At 41.3% G+C, this 25,727-nt stretch overlaps 1 protein-coding gene across 5 annotated transcripts in view; it reads left to right on the top strand.

Annotated features, from left to right (window-relative positions):
- The window catches only part of LOC146971318 (receptor-type tyrosine-protein phosphatase S-like), a 69,616-nt gene that overhangs the window by 28,220 nt on the left and 15,669 nt on the right, over positions 1-25,727 (top strand). For 2 of the 5 annotated variants that reach the window (XM_085805847.1, XM_085805846.1), the window contains exons 6-13: positions 6,781-6,891; positions 11,196-11,210; positions 12,562-12,831; positions 13,622-14,001; positions 15,597-15,798; positions 18,352-18,488; positions 18,726-18,870; positions 23,769-23,863. In XM_085805847.1, coding sequence (XP_085661973.1) covers positions 6,781-6,891; positions 11,196-11,210; positions 12,562-12,831; positions 13,622-14,001; positions 15,597-15,798; positions 18,352-18,488; positions 18,726-18,870; positions 23,769-23,863 — 1,355 coding nt within the window. Of the gene's footprint in view, positions 1-6,780; positions 6,892-11,195; positions 11,211-12,561; positions 12,832-13,621; positions 14,002-15,596; positions 15,799-18,351; positions 18,489-18,725; positions 18,871-20,911; positions 21,230-21,370; positions 21,565-21,712; positions 21,740-22,010; positions 22,129-22,338; positions 23,002-23,768; positions 23,864-25,727 lie in introns of all 5 variants that reach the window. The other 3 variants (XM_085805849.1, XM_085805848.1, XM_085805850.1) reach the window with 2 other exon arrangements.

The raw sequence follows: 25,727 nt of genomic DNA, 5'->3' as shown, positions 1-25,727 counted from the left end.
CAGATTTTAAGATCTTCGTGACCTGACAGTTCACAAAGGCCCGGCCCTGTCAGGCTTTACATTCTCACACAGCACGTGTAAGTTTGCAGAGGTGGTGGCGCCGACAGATTTATCACATCAATTTCTTGGTCATTTCTGCAAGAACGGGTCTCCTGTGATTTCACACAGAGGTAGACGAAAGCTGCCTTTGCTTTCTAGCCAGCCGCTGATTATGCCAGCTGAAATGACAACTGCAACTAGCAGATTTCAGCAACTACGGCTAGCTTGCTAATTAAAACACACACTGTCTTCAGCCAACTCAAGAGCAGAAAGAACTGAGAGGGTGTTAAATCCGCAACTGATTCTACATATGATATGATGTGTCACGTTATGTAGCGTGTCCCAAGCAAAGACGAAAACACACAAAGAAGAAGCAGGTTCTGCCTTGCTGTGCTTTGCACGGTAGAGCTATTGGCCGTGGTAAATAACAGAGGAGATTGTTTTGGATGTTAGGTTTACTATAAAAAAAAAAGGGTTGATTTTTTATTTTTTTATTTTCCTAAACTCATTGTTTAGTGAGTTTTCACAATGTCTGACAATGTACTGTAACATAATATTTACTAATGATGTGTTTGGTAGCTTTGGAATTCAACCATTACTGTAGGCTAAACACGCTAACATTTGCAGCTTGGAGTTTATAAGAGATAAACGACACACTTTAATCCGTTCCTTACAATTTTTCGCATTAGTGTTTTTGGATTGGAAAGGGGATTTAAAAGAAAAAAAAAGACAACCTATAGGCTAAAATTTGGGTCAAAAAGATTTAAAGCTTTTAGCCTAGTGATTTACAAGTAGTTCTTAAGTTTGAAGTCAATAAGCCTTGAAATCTAAATCTGTGTGAGAAATTCAAGTTTGCACATGTTCAAGAGATTTGGATTTATTTAAAAATAAGACAGTGTGAATAAACTGTAAACATGTGAAAATGGAAATGAAGTTAGACAAAGACACTGTGAAATAGAAAGAGCATTTTGACCTTCTGTATACAGACAGGAGCAGAAAACTCAGGCGACTATGTAAAACTCTGTAATTTTAGCATCACACACAATAAGTAAGTACAAATTTTGACCCTGTTCTCACACCTGAACCTGATTCCTGTCAATCTGCAGATTCACGTCACCATCAATTACACAGATTCTATCCACACAGTTTTTTTCTTTCAGACTCATTTACACATTTACAAAATTTAACTGACTAGTAGTGACCATTATAAACTTATCTACTTATTTATTTGTGTTAGAAGCTCAAAATATTTTCAAATTAAACCCATAAAAAACCCTTCAAATGCTTGAGATCTTGGGTACCACTGTTTCTACAGACTCATATAGGCTACACACACAACATATTCAATATGCAGTGCTTTACTGGCCGGCTATTTGCATGTAGCTGCAGTCCTTCTTTCTTTGCCAGGAGAAACAGTTTCAGAGCCCACACCAGTTCCTGGTGTGATTCCCAATAACCTCCTGTTGTGTACAAATGGATACTTACCGCTGTGATATATAGAAAACTGTGAGATTGCCTCTGTGTAAAATACTCTGCAGTGGCCGTGGGTGGAATTTGGTGTGGGACCAACTTTGCTGCTGCAAACAATAGAGACACATACAGAAAAGGAAAAAAAGCAACATTTATATAAGTGTATAAGTTTTAAAGCTCTAATATGTCTGTTGGAAACAAGAAAGACACGACCAAGGGAGCAGTATTCGTAATTACAATATACACTAATTAACTAATCATTTATGAAAAGGTGTTGTTTGGATGCTTGAAATCACTGAACAACAAAAAGCTGTGAAGGCATTGAAACAATATCTATATATATACATATATTCTCCAATGTTATCTCTTAGTAAGGATATGTTTATAGTTTTAACTTATTTTGTCCCTAAAATAGGTTTCTCTTTGTCTGCTCTGTAGAGTGTTTAACACGCACACACACACACACACACACACACATGACACTGATTCACCGGTACAGTATGTTTGTCCACATATCACATCAATGTAACAGCAGCAAGACAAATGTTCTCAGTGAGATCCCCCGCAGGCATTAATAGGATTTTGAATCACAAAAGGCATTGCAAAGCTGAACAACAAAATGCGCCCTATAATGAACCAAACACTGCAGTGAAATGACTTGGAGGAAATCAATTACAAGTGAACTACGCACAAAATAGCAGCAAGATGTGTTATGGATGAAACTCTCCTTTAAGATCTCTTTAATGGGGGCACCTTCCAAGCAATGCCTCTGATTTAGTGGACGTCTTCCAGCTCTCGTTGGACGGCAGCCAGTGGGCCACAAACGTTGTTTTCTCTCTGTCTCTGCTTTTCTCTCTGTGTTAGGTCTTGGAAATATTTTTATGGCCCATGTGGGTCAGAATGAAAAATGATATTGAGAATATTACGCTCAGATCCCACGAAAGATGACTCTTAGCCACTTCACAGCCCATAAGTATCCATCATCTGTAGTGTCTTCCCACTGCAGGTAACTGGCCGTCAACAGTCGTGAACTCCGTGTGGTTACACCTACATAAAACCTGCGCGTACATGCCATTTGTTTCCTGAGGGTATAAACATATGGTGCAGTATAGAGTTGAACTTTCTCTGACATCTTCATATCTCCACCAAGTCCTCCATCTATTTTTCCATGCCATCTGCTGCGCTGGTTTATATGTGCGTGAGGAGAACTATGACAAGCTATCTGTCTATCTCTGACATTTGGGTCTGAGATCTGCAGAGTTTACCTAAGCACTTAACAGCCTCCGTAGACCTACACTCTAACAGATGGCATGCAATATGGACCCTGAGGTGGACTACTGGGTAATGGACGGACCTGTCCTTGTGAAGAACTGTGATGTGATGTGATCAAAGGTTGTAGTTATGGAAATACCCACACTTTTACTCTAAAGCAAAACAGAGAAATGATGAGCAGAAAAAGACATGGTTGACTTTACTTTAATCAGCTGTAAAGATTTTTTTTTTTGTATATTTTTGGGGGCTTTTTTGCCTTTAATGTACAGGAGAGTCGAGAGAGAGACAGGAAATGGGAGGCAGAGAGGGGGGGAATGACACGCAGGATAGGGCCGCTTGGCACGGGATTCGAACCGGGGTCACCTGCAGTGAGGACTATAGCCTCAATACATGGGGCGGGTGCTCTACCAACTGAGCTAAACACCGCCCCCTGTAAAGATATTTTGACCAAGATTTTTCGATCAAAATTTATGACAGCAAACACTTTTTCACCTTATCCCTTATGTTTTATTGAAAGCTCTGATCAGGAATAACTCAGAAAGTGTTGCTGTATCTCAAAGACAGATATGAATGAAATTAGAGCATGATGGACCAAAAAACAAATGATTCATTTTTGGTGAAGGGCATTTTTGTCATAAATGAGAGACTGAAATGATAATTAATTTTCCAAAGAGTGAATAATAAATTCACACTTTATAATCAAGACTGAACTTGCACTAAAAATCTAGTCTTGTGTTGCCTTTAATTATTTTTCCTCCACATTTTATTCAAATGTAGAAATAAATGTTTGAATTCTAACTAGGGTGCAAATGAAACTGCTTCATACTCAGAATCTATTTGATTCCCAAAGTCTATTTTTAAATTGCTTGACGTTAATGCGCTGTGATGAAAATAGAGACCACTTGTCTTGATTGTTGGTAGTGTTACAAGTTAATGTCTCACCTCATGGGAGACTGGAGTCCGCAGGTGATCTGTTTGACCTAGAAGTTCCATCCCAGCGATCGGGTTAGCGGTATCTGTTGTCATCTGATCGGCTGAGTCTCAGTCCAGAAGACACAATACACCGTCCGCGATTTCACAGTGGTTCAATTTACTGAAGTCACATCTCATTCGAGGGCTGTCAGCAGCTTCCAGACTCACTAACAAACTGCTCTGACTCGTTCTCTCTCCTCTCCTCTGTTATCTTTCACTTTCCCCTCTTACTGCTTTTTATCTTGCTTTTCCACACTGACTTTCATCATGTTTGTCCATTGCCAATTACCTGTCAACTTGTGCTTTCATGGACGTGTGTATTTTCTATGTATGTATATATACAACACCAGTCTTTCTCCATGCATGGTAGCGCCGTGTTTTGCATTAGAGAAGACTTCAATTGCCAACTTCAGATTTGTGCTGATGGTTAGCCGTATGAGCTGCTTCCAGCTGTCAGATGAGTTCTTGTTTGCAGAGCTCCACCTGTCCAGCTCCATCTCTCCCCGGCTCCGTCTCTCTCCCGCTTCTCCTTCTGCCTCCACCTCCTTCTAAAGGAGAGGCTCAGCTTGTAGAGCAGATAATTTATTCCTGTTTATCTCCCAACTCTGCCCTGTACTGCGGGGAAATGAGAGATGGAAAAATAGAGAGACAGAGGAGGGCACGAGCTGTTTTCCTTCCACGTAACTGCAGAAGACAGAAGCAAATGGATGACAGCTTCAGCTTGCTGGGCCTCCTCAGCTCACTAAACACACTGAAAAACACAAAACACATACTGTGCCCCAAACCGCTGTAACAAGTCAAACTTTCCCTCCTCTGAGCCTCTAAAAACACGGTGTTTAAACTTCTGCTTTTACTGATCAGCTATTGTAGAACAATCGCAGAAACACACACACACAAACACCCACAGTCTGTCTCTCTGGAGCATTTTCGTGCTTAACTGTTTTTTTAGCTTTAATATACAAAAGTTTTCTTCACCATGAGTATGTGTGTGCAGTGGTGGAAGGTAATTTGTGATTACATTCACTCAGGTTTAATTTTGTGGTACGTCTGGGGCTGCAACTAGTGATTATTTTCATTTTTGATTTCTCTGCCCATTCCTTTGTTCATTAATCGATATGAATGTGCATCTTCAAAACAAAAGAGTTTTCTTTTTCATTGGGAACAGTCATTTGGGCTTATTATTTGCTCTCTTCTTCCTTTTTCTGTTTGCAAATGCATCAGAATAAGCTGGCAAATGGACCATCAGAGGTTCACCTAAATTACAAAAGGGGAACATCCATGTCTTTTCACTTATTTCTACTTCTGTCCTCTGCCTGTGCAGATTGGTTTGTGTTTTTATGTGCTGACATTTTCAGAGATATGTGGTTTCTACAGGCACAGCTGAAAGTAATATAGTCTAAAACATAAATAAAGCATGAATCATGAAAGTGTTCAGTTCGTGCTTTTGTCATTCAGGCCTAAAATGGATAGAATAATAGAAACACCATCACAAAAACATCAGTGACCACCCCACTACATCTTCCAAAATGAGCACTTTGTGAAGGTGGATTTACTACTGTATTATTACAGGAGGAGATGGTGAACCTAATGAACTGAGTGTATATGGTATTTAGTTGCCAGTGCTTCAGCAGTGATGAACATGATTTTTGTGTATTTCAAGCGAAATGACCCTTTAAATTTGGCACCCTCATCAGCTACAACTTTAAGCCGCTGCTAGAATGTTAATGTGTCATTAATAATAATGAAGTTATATAATGTATGATAATTTAACTTTTTTTTTTTTTTAAGTATTATCTAACATCGCTTTTGCAAGTATTTTATGTAGTTTTGGATGCAAGACTTTAACTTCTGACAAAGTGATTTTACTTTCACTTGTGTAATGGTTCTGAACGCCTTTTCCACCACTGTGCGAAGATCAGTGTAAGGCCAGAGCCTGTTATATCTTCTGTTTGTCTACTTATCTCTAAGCATCTCTTACAAGCCAGATGCCTCTTATCAGCCCCACACAAGATATGATACAAAACATGGTGCTGTATATCAGACTCAAACTTGCTGTGCATGCGCGCATGTGTATGAGAGAGCGTGTCTGTTTATCTACACAATTTGGTGTGTTGTATCCTTGTGCGTGTTCTGAGTTGTGTTTCTTTCCTCTCTGTGCAGTATAACAGCAGAGTGTAATCCTTGGTTTTGTGCCTCTTCCTCAGGCTCCATGTCAAAGTCAGTTTCAGATGAGATGAATGTGACAGAGCAGGCTGAAGAGCAAAAAAAACAAAAAAAAACACTGCTGGTAATTCAAAAGGCTGTTGAAAAAAACCCCAGTAAGAATAGCACCTTGTGATACAAAGGAAACAAAAGAATACCTGACGAGGTCTGTGTGTAATTATAGCACGTTTAGGAAGACACTGTTTATCGCATTGAGATCAGAGTAGGGAGAAAGAAATTGAGGGAGTAAAGGAAACAAGTTGGGGAGTTAAAGAGCATCGTCGGGTCGATGCTCTGGGGTAGAGCTGTGTAGCTGCTGCCAGTTAGCTGCCAAGATAGAAACAGGCTTTCTTCATGGCAGCGAGTCTGCTGCAGGAGGGATCTCTAGCTTGTAAAGGGGTACACAACAAAAGCCCCCTAAAGTGTCATCTAAGTTTAAAAAAAGTAATTTTAAGACTTGTTTTTGACTTGCAAACTTTTCGGAAGGAATATCTGATTTCTGAACTGCATTGCCATTTCTGTAGGAGAATGAGGGTAGTCGGAGAGAAGAGGAGAAAATAGGTCTCTCTTTGAGAAAAATAAAAATAAAATCAACTACTGGTACATGAAAGTGTGGCTCTTTCAGAGTGTGCCTCGCAGAAATAACAACAACACTGATGTTTTAGTAAAAGAGGAGAGGATACCACAGGGTCAGATATCTCGCAACAGTGAAATATCAACAACATCTTAGAGAAAAAAAGCAGATGATGCAAAGTAAGCCTTAAATATTTTCTACAAACTCGACTGAATATCTGCTTGTGTTTCTGTTTGGTTTTTTTTCTGCAGGAGCCTTACAGATTGACAACAGCGAGGAAACAGACCAAGGGAAGTACGAGTGCGTGGCCACCAATTCACAAGGCGTGCGCTACTCCTCCCCTGCAAACCTTTACGTGCGAGGTAGGACCTGAACACGGAAACACACGTGCACACGCACACACATGCACAGACAACACGCAATAAATCACTGCTGTAAAGGTGCTCTTGGGATTAATGAAGTTATTTTTTCTCAGTAACTGTGCTCTTAAACAAGTTTTACTAACCCATCCATTGTCTACAATATATGTTGACCCTGTTGTTTGGTATTCTCACAACCACCTTTAACAAGTCCACCTTAAACCTTGGTGTGAGCTCCTACAGCTGAATCGAACTGAACCTGAATTTGGGGACACACCTCGGTTTAACTGCATGGAAACATCACTGATCTGTCTACTAAAATGGTTTCTGTACTAGAGGCACAAAAATGCACATTTTTGATTGGCAATTTGAATGAAATTAATGAAACAGAATCAGGATATAATTTACTTGTAGATAGATTTGCCTTAATGACATCTGTGCGCCCACATGATCCCTGTTTAACTGATTCTAGCCTCTGGACTGTGGGTGCTGCTGTGTCTCTGGCTCACTGCTGGAAGACCACGACCAATGTTCAGATTTACAAGTTCTAGTTTCTATGTCAAGTGGGATATCAGAGAAGTGTGTGTGCGATGTGTGAGATTTGGTGCAGCTGTTGTGTGCGAGGTTGTATGGGCGTGTGTTTGTGTGTGCGTGTGTGTGTGTGTGTGTGTGTGTGTGCGTGTGTGTGTGTTTCGATGGAGCGGGTGGCTTTGCGCTGGCCGTTTTTATTCTCTCTGTGTTTCCCCGTTCTCTCTCTCCCCCCTCACGTCATTGTGTTCTGCATCAACCCCCTTCCATCCCTCAGAGCTTCGAGAAGGTTGGTGTGCTCTTTCTTTTCTTTTGTTACTCCTTTGTTTCAGAAAGCTTCACTTATTGAAACAGAGAGAAACAAAAAAGAAAAAAAAAACATTTAAAGGACACCGGAACAGAATAGATTTGAAGTGAAATGGTTTTGTCTCCAAAATGAAGAGAGTTGATTTCTCTAAAGCTGCTACGTTGATGAAGTGGTCTGCCTACGCAGCAGAGTGCATTGACTGCATTGTGAGGCCTTGTGTGCAGAACCCTTGGTATTGCCTTCACTCCCCGATCAATGTTTCTGCATGGTATGATCTTGTTGTCATGGAGACCCAAGAATTGGAAGATTAAAAAGAGGCGATGTTTGCATGGAAGGAGTGAGAGAGAAAGAGAAAGGAGCACCGCTTGCATGTCTGTTGACTGACGGACTGACACAAGAGCATGGCACAGTGTGTGTTCACGCCTGTTGATATGCTCGGATTGTGATATTATTGAACTGCTGTCTTGTCATGTCTTGCTACTGTTATATTTATTTTCTTCTTATTTCCTTTTGTATCATAATGTGCAGTGTCGTGTCCCAGCTCCCATGTCATCACATCTGCTCCAATTCTGCACTTGTTGCATTGAGTGAAAATTTTGCACTTGCAGTCACGCTTGTACATGTTGTTCTGTTCTGAACCTGTTCGTGCTGTAAAGGTTTGTAGGAGACTCCCTTATTATAGCACTTACAATTCATGAGATAAACTCGAAAGCACGAAATCCTAAACGTTTCCTGAAATGCAAAGTAGTAGGCAGTGTACATTTACTCAGATGCTCTGTGCAAATTTGACCCACTTGCATTTTACTTATGTATTTACAGTTCATACACTTTATAGTTATTCCTTTACTTCTTCAATTATAATTCACAGGGAAATAATAGTACATACTCCATTGCATTGATCTGACAGCTGTACAAGTTTACTTTACAAGATTAAGATTTTTAATAAAGTATAGGAAGTTATTTTAAAATATGACTCATTCTTATAGAGTAGGCTACACGGTTTAGAAAATAAGACATTAAACATTTAAATGAGCTGTACCCAACCAAGAGTAAAATAATATATACACAGGAATGATCATCCAATAATACACAACTCTCACAGGGGCCGTTTTTGCTGCACTGAATGCTTTTACTTTTGATAGCTACATTAAAGCTATACATTTTAAACATGGCACCCTCTTCCTTCTTGAAATTAAACACTTAATTAGTAACTAATAAAATTCACCCTTGCTCATTTCATTACTGTCAGAGATTTTACTGCCACAACCAGAAAGTAGTTTATTGCGATATAGCTAATATTAAATTGTGTTGTTAGCATCCTTTGGCTGTAACAGTCGGTTTAACAACTTCATGACTCCTCTCTCTTGTGATGATGTCATGCTATAATTTGGCATTTAGCATTATTTTGGAAGAAGTAGCCCACTTTTACTTCAATAGTATGTAATGGGGTAATTTTACTTTTATGGTCTTGCTGAAGTATCTAAATACTTCTTCTACCACAGCACATTACAAATATCCATACCAACAACCTAATTAAATTAAATTACATTTTATTTGTAAAGTGCTAAATCACTAAACTAAGATGACACTATCTGAATATTTGCACGTTTAGTTATATTCTTTAATTCTACCTTAACACAGCCTGTGCTGTCACGTCCCCACTCTGTTGCTATCTCTGCTGAACAGTCCCATACACACACCTCTATTGACTGACACTTAAGTTAATCACATCCATTCATATTTTTAGATATCAAGGAGATATTAATGACTCCTTCTTATTACGGTGGTTTATAAAAGCCGTGTCCTTGAGACAGACAGGATGGGGCTGCGTAAATGTCAGCTCAGTGACGTGTCTGAACGGGTATTTAGCTGTGCTGAGATACAGCGGTAATCCTTATAGCTGTGCCAAGGTTTGCCCAGTCTGTAGCCTCCAGACTCCCTGCAGAGGACAGGACTAATGATAGCTCCACTAATAAAGATTGAAGCTCGTGGCTCTCACAAACTGTATAGAAAATGGAGGGGAATCATGCAGCATGGCTCGATTAACTTTAAGCTGGAGGCTCTGTGAGCATGTGAAGGATTATCCCTTGTTATGAGCTCACTTTATTGTGAAGTCCTCGGCTGTGTCTCAATGGTGGATTCTTCAGTTCTTTGTCTCTGGTTTTGATTGATATTTTTTTTCTAGAAATACTCCTATCGCTCATATTTCAGATCATGTAACCATCATTGTGTGCACTGTGCAGCCTCACTTTCATCTTGTTGTTGGTCACATTACCAAACTAATCCATGTGCTTAATTAACTGCTTTTTTTTTTTAGTTTGTTTTGTTGTATCGATAGGTCTAAAAAAAACTACTAATGACAGACTGAATTAAACTGATAGTTTTGTCATGCTGCATTGCAACTGCAGTGTCTGTCCTCTGCATGTAGGCTAATAGCTGTCATGGATGCAGTCTGTCTGTCTCTCTGTCCGTCTGTCTATCTGTCTCTCTCTATCTGTGTGTCTGTCTCAGCATGCTCAGATGAGGAGATGCCTGCATAATCATGTCCGTTTCTAACAGATCTACCTGTTTTTGTCTCTTGTCTCTTTCTTGTCTTCAACTTCTGTATCCAATTCTGGGTATCTTCCGGCTTTTATTTTTCTACAAGTATTCCAAATGCTTTACACTTTATCTGTTATTCATGAAATGATAGTCACGTCACGGCAACTATATATTTTTAATTTGTTGAAAAAATGTTAACTTCTATCCAACTGTCTCTAGATTCTTTGAGTAGGGGGATGTGGCCCATGAAGAATCCAAGTAATGATGTTACACATTAAGGAGTGGAGGTTATGCAGCATATCTATCAATATTTATTTTATGTTATTTTGCTTTTTATTCCATATATTATATTAGAACTATTGCTGGATTTGCAAATCATCCAAATAAGCCTTGCACTTTCATTGTTTTGCTACTGTAGGGTTTGATAATAACTTTTTATTTGAATCTATTTTTAGTACATTTTGCTGTATGTCACACGTATGAGCTTCCCAGTACTGAATTTAGTTGAGTTTTTCCACAATGTTTCTGCTTTCTGTCTGCCCTCCCTTTCATTCTCTCCTGTCATCCAGAGATGTTTGTCCGTTTCTCTCTGTCTCTTTCTGTTTCCTGTGTTGTGAACCTGGGGTTTCCTCTTTTTCTCTGTTCCTTCAACATACAGTCTCTAGTAGTCTTTTTTTTTCTTTTTGTTTTCTATTCTCTTATTTTCAAGCACCTACTTTCTGAATGGGCCTGACTTTGGTATATAGCCGTGTTTTTAAATAGATCCATGTGTTTTTTTCTTCCTCGCTCCTCTTCTCTTCCCCCTTTTCCCTCCTTCCCCAAAACCCTCTTCTAATCCTCTCTTTATCTCCACTTCCCTGTCTTTTCCCCTCCTGTCCCTTCCCCTTTTTTCTCTTCTTCTTCTGCATTCTGTCTGCACCCTGATGTGTAGGAGCGACAGACACATGTACATAAGTTTATTAACTTATAAACATGCACATACTACCTCACATATCTCTCTCTTTTTGCTCGCACTCGTTCTTTCCCGTTCTGCCTCTGTCATGGTGTCTTGGTGTTTTTACTTAATGTGTCCAATGATCACTCTGTAATTGCCACAACACCTTATTAGAACCCTCGATCCACTCCTGTCCACATTTCCAATTCATTTGACTACACACTGTATCAGTTCTGAATCCTATGTATTGTACAGTATCTTGATGTACAATGTGGCTGTCCTTTGCTACATTGCCTGTCATTGTCTGGAAGAGAAGCAGAGCTGCCTCTCTCTTTCTCTCTGTCTCTGTCTTTCTATCTTTAACACTCCCTCTATCCCTCTATCTGTCTCTTCAGTGTCTCTGCTCTTGTCTTGCTTCTCTCTGTCTCCCTCTCAGTCTTCAGTTCTCCGTTCTCTTCTTTGTGTTTTCTCCACCATTTTATCCCTCTTGAGTCGCCCAGGCATGCGAGTGACCTATGAGTTCAGTCTCTCGGTGCTTCTCTCCCTAATATATAGTCAACCAGGCTACAACAAATGCACAATTGGATATAACTTGCCAGGTTCCTTGTTCTTCTCATGAAGACAAAGCAGTCTGGGCTTATTGATCGGCCCCCATGATGCATACACACTCTCAAAGAAAAAATTTACTGCAGAAGCACCTCAAGGCATAGAAACCTCAATGAAGTAAAGTTTCTCACTAAAGTTTCTGGCAAAGTTTAACATTTTTAGTCAAAGCGTAGATGGAGAAATATGATAAAGATACAATTATAATCAGTTACTTGAATTACAAAGTCTTATTTTTCCACCTAAATGGATGTTAACCAATAAGAAAAAAAAGAGAAAGAAACAAACAAAGAGAAACTGACTATAGGTGTCATGTCCTGGTTGAAATGGTACTCAAGAGTTTGTCACTATTATTTTGAGTAGGCAGCTCACTCTGAGTGGTTGAGCTCAACACAAGATTTCTGTCTTTCTGTTGGATTCATCAGTACCATAAAGTAATTGGGACTAAACTTGAAATATCCCTTTGTAATTTTCTGTAAAAACCCTGAAGTTCATTCTTCCCCTTCCTGTTACCTCTCCTCTCTCTCTCTCTATTTCTTTCTTTTTGTCTTTCTTGCCCTCACTTTCTCTCTCAACCTCTATCTTGCTTTGTCTTGCTCTCTCTCTTTCTCTCTGATTCTTTACCCCTCCCCTCCTCCCTCTCTCTCCCCGCCTTTCTTCTCCTCAACCCCTTCCCCACTTTTCTCCTCTCCCACCTCACCCCCTAACCCCTAAACCCCACCCCTCTCCTTTTCTACCCCCGACTCTCCTCCTTCCCCAGTGCGCCGTGTGCCCCCTCGTTTCTCCATCTCCCCCTCCAACCACGAGATCATGCCGGGAGGAAATGTCAACATCACCTGTGTGGCAGTGGGTTCACCCATGCCCTACGTCAAGTGGATGCTGGGTAATGAGGACCTGACCCCTGAGGATGAAATGCCAATTGGCCGGAACGTGCTGGAACTCAATGGTGTTCGGGAGTCTGCGAACTACACCTGTGTGGCCATGAGTAGCCTGGGTATCATCGAGGCCATTGCTCAGGTCTTAGTCAAGAGTAAGGGATGCTCTAATAACACGATTAATCATTTTGCACCTGAGAGGGAAAAAACGGATGTGAGGAAGTGCCTCAGTTGTTGCTACATAATGAAGGGATCCAGTTTTATTGGAGACTCAAATTACCAGGATGTGGAGTTACATCTCACTTCTCTCAAGTCAATTTGCTTCATAAATTTAAATAATCTATACTCATTAGAAATATAAAATAACCTTTTTATTATTTAGCCAGCTTTATTTTAAAAGCAACAAAATGCTGATTTGCAGCCACAGAAATGACACAAACAGCAGCAAAAGTGCGTATAGATAGCCTATACATTACATTCCTTCTTGCCCACTGCAGTTAGACTTTACAACAGTTCACCTCTGTCTAAAAGGGATCACTCCTATGAATAAATACTCATCTGTGTTACCAACATACCTGCACCAGTATTATGTAGCACATTTATTTATTTATTTCATCCAGATTCAACACTGGATGCCATCTCACATGGCATATTACAGTACATGTATCACTTGCACATACTCCTTATTCAACTGCAGATACTTTTCCACACTCATTTGTACAAATCATTACTTTAGAGTATGTATATATTTGGGATCACCTGAGATCAATAAAGAATTATCTAATTATCTTAACTTATTTAAATAAAGAAAAATACAAAATCAACAGTGGTTATGGTATGAAGAGACTTAACTAAATATTTACAACACATACAAAACAGTATACAAAATCTAAATTACACATGAATGTCATTAATCTCTTCACTTTCCGTATCTCTTATTAAAAGCTTTGCCAAAGCCTCCCGGTACACCCATCGTCACGGAGACCACCGCCACCAGTGTGACCATCACCTGGGACTCAGGCAACCCCGACCCTGTCTCCTACTACATCATCCAGTACCGGGCCAAAGGGCCGGACAGCAAGTACGAAACGGTGGACAGCATCACCACCACCCGCTACAGCATCGGGGGACTGTATCCCAACACCGAGTATGAAATCAGAGTGTCGGCCTTCAACAGCATCGGTCAGGGGCCCCCGTCTACACGCGTGGAGGCCCGGACCGGAGAGCAGGCCCCGGCCAGCCCTCCCCGAAACGTCCAGGCCCACATCATCTCTCAGAACACTGTGATGGTCCGCTGGGAGGAGCCGGAGGAACCCAATGGACAGGTGGGATGAGGGCAGAAACAGCTCTTTATGATCTGCTGTCATAAGCAGAAGTGGCAAATACAAATTTTGTTCCCTCATTTATCAGTTGGTATTCTTCTTCTTCTTCTGTCAAATAGAAAATCGTTATAAATATGGTGCTAAATGTTTGCGGTGAAGGCACTTATGCTCAACAGAGAGGCTGTCTCTTCTGTACAGCCAATAAGAGTCCACTCAGTGTGACAGCTTCCATTCCCTGAATCCAATGTTTCAGATTTTGCCTTCTGGTTCCTTTTTCAGCCAAATCTAGCAGATATAAAAACAGTTTCTGTCATCTCCCAGCTTAGCTCTGTAGCAACATGAGCAGATATACCTATTAACTATTAAAATCGACAAATTCTAAATATTATATTTGATATTTTACCCATAACCTATTGTTATAATATATTGTATATAATTATATACGTATAGTATAACTGAAGTGACTAGTATGATTAATTATTGTATCAGTTACAATCTCCCAATACACAATCATAGTAGAAATATGTTATAGAACGTTTGCTCTTCACAAAGACACAGCATACATATTTATCACATATTTGTCACCATGTTAATATTATATGTGGTTTAATATGGTTTCTAATCCATCATAAGGAAGTTTTTGAAGTGATTATTAATGTTTTTGTCAAAAACTACAAGGCGGAGTTAACACTTCAATATAGTAAATCAATCCCCTAACCCTCACCTTATTAATGCTTAATACTTAAAGTGAAGTGTGACTAAAATTTGCCTTCACTTACCAGAGAGTGACAATATTTTTAAAATTGCACAAAGACCCTCATGAGGTTAAAACGATAAAGCCTTCATAAAAGTCACCACTGGGAGCTTTATTCCAGTATGCAGGTTCATGTCCTTTGCAGGGATTGTGTCTTGCCAGAGATTTCCGTTCTGTAATTCCCTATCTACTTTCCCCACTCGCTAAAGAAAGAAAAGGTAATTGGACTGTCCGCTCTAAGTTAAGAGCACTCCCATGAGACCTATTTCCTTTTCCTAGCCCACCTCACCGTACAGTAGGTTCATAAAAGTGCAAGACTGAATCGAGAGCATATGGGGATTATAGATATTAAAGAGTAATAACAGGAGAGGTGGTAGAGGTGGAGGGCAAGGGCAATGGCATAGCAGCAGGATTATACACAATCTGAACCTCCCATAAACAAATCCCACAGGAGAGGGTGTAGTGATTATATCTTATGCAGTACAATCTGAGGACACTCAGCTTGTATTAGAACTGATTTTGTCAACCTTAAAGTGAGGTTTGTTTATCGGGGTCAAATGCATAACAGCCCCAGAGATGTGAGGACATGCATTTGTAACGGTGACCTCTAACAAGCACTAAACCAGCAAATCCACAGGGCCATCTGGACTAAAGTAAAACAATAATTCATAGTTGATGAAAGTGTTGGAATGAGGTATTATGGCTTACCGTGCATGCAGGACAGTGAGATTAGATGGCAGATCACTTAATACAGCCCAGGGTCACTGATGACTGTGAAATTCAGCTCAGAGTCCAACAAACCTTCTGTCCAACAGCCTGTCTGTCACTTTCTGCTTCCCAACAGGTCAAAGGCTACCGTGTTTACTACACGATGGACCCGTCCAGGCCTATGAATGAGTGGCAGATTCATAACGTCCAGGACAGTGTGATCACCACCATTCAGAGCCTCGTAACCTCAGAAACATACACCATCCAAGTCCTCGCCTTCACCTCTGTAGGGGACGGACCATTCTCAGACCCTGTCCATGTTAAAGTCATGCCTGGAGGTCAGTGTGTGTGTGTGTGTGTGTGTGTGTGTGTGTGTGTGTGTGTGTGTGTGTGTGTGTGTGTGTGCGGATCTGACAATGAATGTGTTTATGGGTGGGTGGGTGTACAGCATAGACAAAATCATTGTCAGATGTAAATTTATGTTTTATGCTAATGAATAGTCAGCAGCTAAATAATGTTCTTTAGCTGTAGGAGAGTAGTGGTTTGTTTTTTTACAACTCTGTATGTCTGTCTGTGTGGTGTATGCAAACTGTTAAGTAGCTTACTGGAGTGACTTATGTAAAGTTTGAGAAGTAGTCCACTGTGGAACATTTTGCAAATAAGCTTGACCTGTCAGAAAATATGGCTTCTTCAGAGTGAATAAATTCCACCTGCTGGGACAGAAGTGTGGAGATTTAAGAAAAGGAAACCGGAATAAACAGCCAAAAATGTCCTGTGCACCTCGGTACCTCGGCTCTTATCTCTGCAGCAGCTGCGGAGAGGTTGCAGGTTTTATGTAGTACAAAGAGATGATTACTCAAAAATCTGTGATGGCATTAGTGGTTTAAATTTTCTGTGTAGGCTGAGCTACGCCTTGAGATGTTGCAAAAGAATTCTGCTATTTTTCTTGCACATAGAAAAAGAACAAGATGACAAAATATTTTTAAAAAAATACTAGAAAACACCAGGGTTTTAGGGATTTATGGGTCAGTAGTTGTACATTATGAAGCTGGAATTACACAGGAAAAGTAATTTTTGATACAACTTCAAACAACTTGGAGAATTAGGCTACAATAAAAGTGATTGGTGTTATGAAAAGACACTGGTTATGTCACTTTAATCATTCAGTATTTCTGACTTATGAAGAAACATTTACAGCTAAAATTGAAAAATAAGTTACCGGTACTGTACTGTAACACTCAAAAGCAGAAGTAAGCTTTATCAGGACAGGGACCTGAAATTCTTTAGTAACATTATACCCCTTCTTCCAATAATACCAGTAGTAATAATGCACTTTGGTTACACAGTTAGAAGGCATGGTTACAGTGCAACAGCAAAGCAAAAGATAAAGATAAAGATAAAGAATGCACCAAAATAATCAGGTAACCAGACAGTTTGGAAATAAACAATATCATTTCAAGAAATAACTGGAAATATTAAAAATAAAATCATAGTGTGTCTTAACCCTTTGATGCACAACATGGGTCTAAATAGACCCGAGTGAGTTTTTTTGTGCTATATCTTTGCGAAAAATTTATTTCATCGTATAGAATTCTAGGTATTCCTCAATTAACTTGTTTTTGATCATAATACATCCTTATTTTATTTTTTACTTTTTCACTTTTTTAATAAAAACACATTTTGTATCACTACCCCTCTAATGCGCAACATGGGTCTAAAATGACCCACATTCATTTCCAATGTGATTTCATGCTGAGTGATAGTTTCTTTGCTGTAACTTTTGAAATCTATCTATTTTATGATTGAATGTTCCAAGTATTATTTAATATCTTGTTTTTTATTAGTGGGGTCATTATTTCCATTTTTCATTTCTTACTTGTGAACAAAAATGAACAAAAATGTCTCAGTGAGTGGACCAGTTGAAAAAACAAGTATAGCAAGAATACTTTAATTTTAGCATTCCCTCACTATCTATACCAACAACAGACCATTGTTTCCTTGATTACAATAATGACTAGTCATTACTTGTCCTTTTTCCCCATTAATAGCTCTGTTGACATATTCTACTGTGGTCAACAGCTAGCCATAGTTTATTCTATCTGAGTAGGCTATTTCAATGTTATATCATTGAAATCACTGCACAGTATTTATCATTTTCTAAAGTAAATATTCTTTTTTAAGCACATATAATCATATTTACTTGTTTTACAATTATTCCAATTTACCTAAAGAAACATTTGATGACTCATTAAAGATAACTGTGCATAATTGATAAGGTTTTAGTTACCTTGAATAAGTAGCTACATTACTTGTCATAAAGGGAAATACCTTAATATTAGCAAGTAAGCTAACTGTTAACATGATGACATGTTCTAGCTGGTGACAACAATAGAATAATATTCTATTTTAGACACCAGCTAGAACATGTCAACAGCTACCTAGCTAGCTAGCTGGTGACATGTTCTACTGTAGTTAACTAATACAGTAGAATGTAGAAATGTCAACTGCTAGCTAGCTAACCGGTCCACTCTCTGAGACTTTTTGTCTATTTGTTCATAAAATAAGAAAGTAAAAATGGAAATAACACCCTGTACTAATTAAAAACAAGATATTCAAATGATACTTGGAGGATACAATCATAAGATATATTGATTTTAAAAGATACCACAAAGAAACACTCACCCAGTATGAATTCACATGGAAAATGAATGCGGGTCATTTTAGACCCATGTTGCGCATTAGAGGGGGTGTGCATATGTTGTGCATCAAAGGGTTAAATTGCCTTTAATTATAAAGACGGAAATGTGAAAGACAGAGGAAAATATGTAGATACTTGTTTTATAGATAAGAGAGTGTCCTGAGTGACCCATGTGTTGTCCTGTCCCCTTCAGTCCCAGGCCAGCCGGGGAAGTTTAGAGTGGGCAGGGTGACTGACACCAGCATAGAGCTGACCTGGGAACCTGCGTACACCAAGGAGGGAATCGTCAACTATGAGCTGCTCTACAAACCTGTCAGGTTTGGCAGTTTGGTAAGACCTCTCATTCTCTTTTTATAAATCTGTCAGCCGTGTGGATTTCTTAACAAGACAGAGGGATAAAAGACCAGATAAAGGAGGAAGTTTAAAAGATTAACCTCACCGTCCTGAGCCACTGTGTCTGGTGGAAACGGTCTCATCTCCTCCCCTCTCCACCTCTTCTTTAATGTTTTTCCTCTTCCTTGCCCTCATCCTACCTTTCATGCTGTCCTCCGCTCCCCTCTCTCGTAGGAGAAGCTGACCTTCGGGCCGAGGAACTCTTACACAGTGGAGGGTCTGAAAGCAAACATCGAGTATTCCTTCTCCCTGGCCGCCATCTCAAGCAAAGGCATCGGCGCTTTCACTAATGAACTGGTGCAAAGGACGTCACAAGCCAGTACGTCTCCATTTGACTGGGTTCACACACAGTGCACCTGCAGGCGCACACACACACACACACATTTTGATTGTATTTGTTTCCGTCTTGTACACAAATCTTATGCAAATATTTTGTCCTCTGCACACACACACCCAGCTCAAAGTGCATTGTCCTCAGCTCCTGACCCGGTGAAACCTTGGAACCATCTCCACATCTCTCCATCTATCTCGTTTATCAACCCATCTGTCCAACCCCCCCTCCCCCCCATCCATCTACGTTTGACTGTGCCTTTATTCCTTCGCTCCGGCCTCTCGCTTTCTTACACAGCCAAAACATCATGACAGATGGAGATGGAGCACCGATTAATGTTTCACTCTTACTTTTCTTCACCCTCCTTTCACTTTTTCCACTCTATCAGTGTCTAATGTCTTTGAAAGGGCGAAACTGTCTGCCACTTATTGGCTTGCAGCCAGTGGTGAGGAGCATTAAAGGATGGTGGCTGGCCTGCTATGTTGACAGGTAAGTGCTGGCCAGTCTGTATTTTATCTACGCTGAACTTAAATTCTCTCCCTTGTCTACTTTTCTCCTTTTTTTTCTTACTCAATCACTGATAGCCGACAAGAGTCAAATAAGTTCCACTATTTTGCTCTGGCATATCAAGTCATTTCATATCAGCTCTCAAGAAGATAACAGAGAAAATGGTGCAAGGAAGAGAATTAATAACGTAGTTGTAGTCGAGAAAAAAGCCCCGGGTCCCGCGGTGGGTGGTGCTGTATCTCCTTTGTGGTAAGTCACAAGGTTTCATCCCGCACATTGACAATCAGATCACTTTTGAACCTGAGAACAGTGTGCTAAACTTTTTTGGTGGTCTCATTTCACTCTCTACTTTCAAAAAGAAAGCCAGACCGAGGTGGTACATCGGAGGAGGCGGAAAGGGGAGGGGTTCAGGAAAAGGAAGGTGCCAGATAAGCAGACTATTTCATGCAGCAGAATTCATTTCCCAGGGAGGTTATGTGCGCTTTGTTATCGCCAAGCTTTGGTGCACATCTAGATTGTCCCCCGAGGCCAACAGAACAGTGACTGTACGGCTGAGTGGATAGATACTTGAACCTGTCAGCTATGACTATTACACCCGCACACATACACACATGCAATACACTCCTGAACCCGGCGCACAAGCCCAGATGCCTCCACCACACTCGCTGTTGTGTGCGTGTGCGCTCTTTAAGGAACGTTATATAGGGTGAGTGATGCCCAGAAGCCATCTCTGGTGGTTCAGGTGTGTGAGTTTGGCTCTGTGTCTGTTTCTGTTCGAGTGTTTGTTACAGTAAATATCTCAGCCTACTTTTGATTCAGTTCTGGTCTACAATTCATCTTTCTCTCCTGACTCTCAATATCCATCTCAGTGCCTTTCCTCTCTCTTTTTTTTAACCTTCCTCCTAAATCCTTTCGACACTGTGTGAGATCTGTTTTAGTTTGTTCTTTCCTCTCTCTGTGAAGCCCAAGACCTTCTCCTAGTCAGCAGTAGAAAGTCTGAGACCACTCTATTATCCCGAGGACTCAAGGATTATGCCACCATGGGGGGCTGGTGTTCTGAAATGTGTATATTTGTCTGTGCTCCTGTGCAGTGAGCTGTGCATCCCTGATTTAGAAGGAAGGACTTTATCTGTTTTTCATTCATAAACCTGGATCCCTTCATGCCACCAGCTTCGGCCAGAGGATAAAATATAATGATTGGGTATCAGATGCACAGTCTCCTTGGGTATAATTAAGTTGTCCACCCAGGGTCGATACTTGTGTCTCTGGTTTATTTCATTAGGCTCTAAACCTAACATTATGCTTTTACATTATGTGGTTGCTCCCCTTTTTTGCGTCATGTTTGTCCTTGTGTTATCTTTTTCAGTTCAGTTTACCGTGGTCTCTTATTGTTTCCTTTTTTTATCCTTATCTCCTATCCTTTTACTTGTATTTTTCCCAACTCTTGCTTTTTCAACCCCGTTCTCTTGGGTCTCCTCCTTAACTCTTTGCCAATCACCCCCCTTGCTCCTTGTCCAATCAGAGCCCTCAGCTGCACCCGAGGGTGTGTCCTGCGAAAGTGCCAGCTCCACCTCGCTGAAAGTAAGTTGGAGGCCGCCTCCAATGGAGGGCCAGAATGGCGAGTTGGCAGGTTATGAGCTCAGATACCAGAGAGTTTCTGGGGCAGGAGGCGGAGGTCAGGGCCAGGAGATGAAGGGGCTTCCTATCCCAGCCCAGCAGGGGCATACAATGATAGAAGGGCTGGAGAAGTGGAGCTGGTACAACGTCTCCATGGCAGCCTCCACCACAGAGGGAACAGGACCCAGCAGCCCAACTCTGCTGTGCAGAACTGATGAGGATGGTAAGAACAAGAGCTGTAGAGCTGTAGCCTCAATAGTATTGAATGTTGAACTTGATTATTTACCGACTAGACTGCTGGCAACTTCATTCATTCAGTAATTCTGCATGTCTGTGTGTGTGCGTGTGTCCTGTGCGCACTCAGTTCCCAGTGCAGCCCCTCGTCAGGTCGAGGTCCTGCCGCTCAACTCCTCGGCACTCCGTGTCACCTGGCGGTCAGTGTTGCCACGGTTACGGCAAGGCCAGATCCGAGGCTACCAGGTGCACTTCAGCCGCACAGAGAGCAGCGAATCCCGCAACCTTCCCCGCATCAAAGACCTCTTATTGGATGAGTCTCAGGTGACATCATATCTGAATATTTAAATGATTTAATGATGCTCATTTATCTTATCACCAAACCTCCTCCCTTTCCTCTTTGGTCCTTTGACTCACTCCTTTTCTCATCTGTTTCGGGTGCCTGCGGGGTGTGACATGTCTGTGCCATAAGATGGAGGAGGATGACTCGACTCAGTATGTGAGTGCAGACCACCCATCCTCTTCTCATTATAAATGAAGCTGCTATTAATATATACAGCATAATGCAGCCATACAGAGAAATGTATGAAATCCTTATTGTCAAACTACCAGAGATTTGATTAGCTCCTGCTGTGACGTTTAGATTATTTTTAATGATGCATAACAGTAAAGATGGAGAATGACGAGATCTGTTTATTGTCTGTAACAGTAAAATGGAGAGGAGAGAGTTAGCAGCATTTGCTTGTGTTTTGTGTCCCCCCTCCTCACAGGAGCTGATTTTGGGAGGTCTGAAAGCAGAGACCATGTACTCGGTCTCAGTGGCAGCATACACCACCAAAGGGGATGGAGCACACAGCAAAGTCAAGCTGGTGCAGACCCCAGGGATTGGTAAGCACATGCCAAGTATACAATCCAGTTCACTGGATTTAGTAACATAGTCAAGCATTGATCTTACAGTAAGCTGCACCAGGAGCTAGCAGTAAATAAACTGCAAAATCAATTCTAATTCTTCTACAAGATTTTCATGATATATGTTTTTGATTTATATATATATATATTTTTCGATTGATTTTCTCCTGCCTACTCTGTCGTTTTCAGTGCCCGGCCCCCCCTCCCTTTGGGTGCGTCCAGGAACGGGTCTGTCGGTGGTGGTGCGGTGGGCTCCTCCGCTGGAGTGCTCTGAGTCAGGCTCTGATAGCCGGGGGGCCCCTGTGGAAATCCAGGGCTACCGCCTACAGTTTGGCCTGAAGAGTAGCACTTTAGACACCACAGTGGATTTCACAAGTCGCGAGAAAAACTTCACCGCCAGAAACCTCTCCCCAGGCTCCTCCTACGTCTTTATCCTCTCTGCAAAGAGCCGAGCAGGCTACGGCGATGTAGTGCAGCAGGAAATAACAGTTCCCATATTCCCCCCCTTGGGATACCCCAAAATATCTGACTTTGTTAATGCCACTTGCTGCTCCCTTCAGTTTTCCTGGCTGCCCCTTTCCTCAGAGGAGTCCAATGGTGTCATTACAGAGTACACCATAGCTTACAAAGAGGCTGCAAGCCCCAAGCCCTCTGCTGACCCTGGCCCCTCTCCCTTCCCAGCCCTCCCTTCTCCCCCATGGCTGATCACGCTACCGGCGAGTGATTCCAGCTACACCATCCTTGGCCTCAATCACAGCACAGCCTACGAGTTGCAACTCAGAGCCCACAACAAGGCAGGGCCAGGCCCCTTCAGCCCACCTCTGGTGTGCCAAACCCTGGCCCTCGAAACAGGTAGGGCTGGCCTCAGGCCTGGGGATCACCCTTCACCTTCTAAGCACTGGTTCAGCTCCACATCTCTGCTCCCCTTACTGTGGATTTCACTCTAAAACACTAAATTAAATGAAGTCTGGGCCAGTTCTTACAGGTCGGCCTTTTCACCCATGCACCACAGAGAAGCTGAGAACTGCAAAGTCCGGGGGAACACGACTACTCCCCTCAATCTCCTCCACTCACTCACTTATACCTTCATCACCTACCCTTCACCACAAGTGGGAGCAGGCTGAATGTTAATGGATGTTTGCTTCAAGAGCACTGCTTATCACAAACCCTCAGGTAAAAGTCAATACAGGACTTGGATATACAGTATCTAACACAGCAGGTAAGTGTTCAGTCTGAATTCAAGTAAAAACTGGCATCTGGCGCTGTATCTGCAGGTAAGCTTTTTTTATCTGATAGACTTCCACTGCCACCTTTTCCAAAGCCTTTGCTGACATGCTGAATTCTGAGTCCAACAAACACAACCTTACACTCTGTGAATGTGGCATGTCACATTCCTGCAGCTGGTCTGTCTGTTATTTGTTCTTATTACTTTTGCCATCCACCCTCCTCATCACCTGCCCATCCTCGTAACCATCATGTATTCTCCCCCCGTAACAGATCTGACTGACGTTCCCTCCATTTTTACAGGTCCGCAGTTGGAAAGCAAGAGGAAGCTGCGATGTGAATAAAAAGCTTCCTCACGAGTGACTCTGTTTTTGTTTTGTTTTTTCTGTTTCCAGATGTGCCAAGGAATTTTTCTGTTAATCTGGCCACTAAGACCAGTGTCCTCCTGACGTGGGAGTTTCCAGAGAGCAGCAATCCCTATCGCTTCACAGTATGTCCTTCAGCTGCTACATGTGTTGTGACACGTATGCATACATATTTAGGGTGTTTTTTATTTTAATACTTAACATAGCCATAAATGTATGTATTTTTACTGTATATGGCCCTATAAGCTGTATTGTACTGTGGAAGAGTTAGGACCTAGTAGGCCTACTGTTGCACCCGCAGGATGTTGGCATCATGTAGAATGAAAAGTAACATGAAAAAGAATTTAGTATGTGTTACAAAATTGTCCTCCCAGCAGCTCTAAAGCCACTAATTAACAAGTTGCATCTAGTTTGTTTATTGCAGACAACGTTTCACACAGGGTTTATCTACAATACAGTTCTTACGGCTCGGAGTCGCAACAGTTGCCTGGCAACTAGTCATGTCCAAGAAATAATCTTACATATAATCCCCAGTTAAACAACAAATTGTTACTTTTACGCTTTTATTCATGGATGGAGATGTGTTTTGTTCACAGAGTTATCTGTTTCCCTGCTTCTAGTCTTCATGCTAAGTTAGGTTAAGGCCTGTACATACTCCACAAGAACAGAGAAATGTGTTTGTTTTCTCAAGGTGGTAAGAACAAGAACAAAGTTGGTTCTGACCTGGACATTTAATACTTCACGAGAAACTCAAGTGCATAAGTTCACATTTCTGACCAAGCAGACAATAGTTGTCGGACACCATGAAAGAAACTGCCCAGATGATGAGTCAAGCTGCAAGAACTCCCAAACCAGGGCTGCAAGAAAAGAATGACATTATTCTTTTCTTGCAGCCCTGGAAGGGAGAACAAATTTCTTTGTTCTTGTACAGGCCTTTAGCCAGCTGCTGGTGGTAGTTGCAAGTATTTACCCTACAGACATGAGTGGTATCAATGTTCTCATCTAAGTGTCAGCTAGAAATCACATGTCCTAAAATGTTGAATGTCTTCTTTTAAAGGGGAACTATGCATGTCTGGTCGCTTTTCCGCTGCTTTGCTAACCCTCTTCCTGGCCATGTGCATTTGTTTTCAAGAAGCCGGCGGGGAAAGCAATTCATGGAGCAGTAGATAACTTTATATAGGCCTATCATATACGGGTTACGATGTGCATATTTGTGTAGTCTTATCTGTCATAAACAAGAGATTATGGGTTATGAGGCGTGTTAATGTCACAGTGCTGCCAAGACGAGAGCTTGGACACCGGGTCGGAGGCTCTGATCTTGCTAGGTTTGTTTTCGGCCCAGAGAGTTATGTTACTCGTTACATTTTTTCTACTTACTCTGTAAAATTGCCTGAGATGCATAAGATGGAAGGAGAACATACAAAGAAGGAGTGTTCTTTAGGCTCTTTATTACCATTAAGCCATTTTTTGAACAACCAACAACCGGATGATTTTACTGTGTTCAATGTTAAGTAATGTTTGAATTTCCAACCGTCAAAAGTGGCTTTACGCAGCAGGGGGTCTTAAGGCAAGGCGTATGCAGCAGCATGTTCTGCTCGTGTCGTTGACGCTGTCATTTTTATCCCATCTCCCCTTGTGGGTGGCGACTAACCAATCAGTGATGGTGAATGATACTTCGTGCCAAACCCCAACCAATCACCTATCACTGTCCCCCACAGCCCATGTACTCTTGCACTCCTCTGTTGTGTGTGATGCGTGTCTTGCAAATTTGCTACTATCCTGTTGAAAATTGATTAAAGCAGAAGTAAGTGATATATTTGTGTTAATATAAGTCTTAAATAGTTATATCTTCCGACAGCAATCACTTACATAGAGTGTTTGGACCGAAACACGGGTCTGTCAGTCCCTCTGCTCTGCTCTGAGCCGAGGAGAAAACATTTATCGTATCCTACAGTTTTTATCCAATGAGGAGAGAGAACGGCATGCAGG

This window comes from Trachurus japonicus, chromosome 17, assembly GCF_045865225.1.
Source record: "Trachurus japonicus isolate A0001 chromosome 17, Traja_1.0".
Taxonomy (NCBI): domain Eukaryota; kingdom Metazoa; phylum Chordata; class Actinopteri; order Carangiformes; family Carangidae; genus Trachurus; species Trachurus japonicus.
Note: the sequence above shows the minus strand (reverse complement) of the source record. Positions and strands in the feature narration are given on the sequence as shown.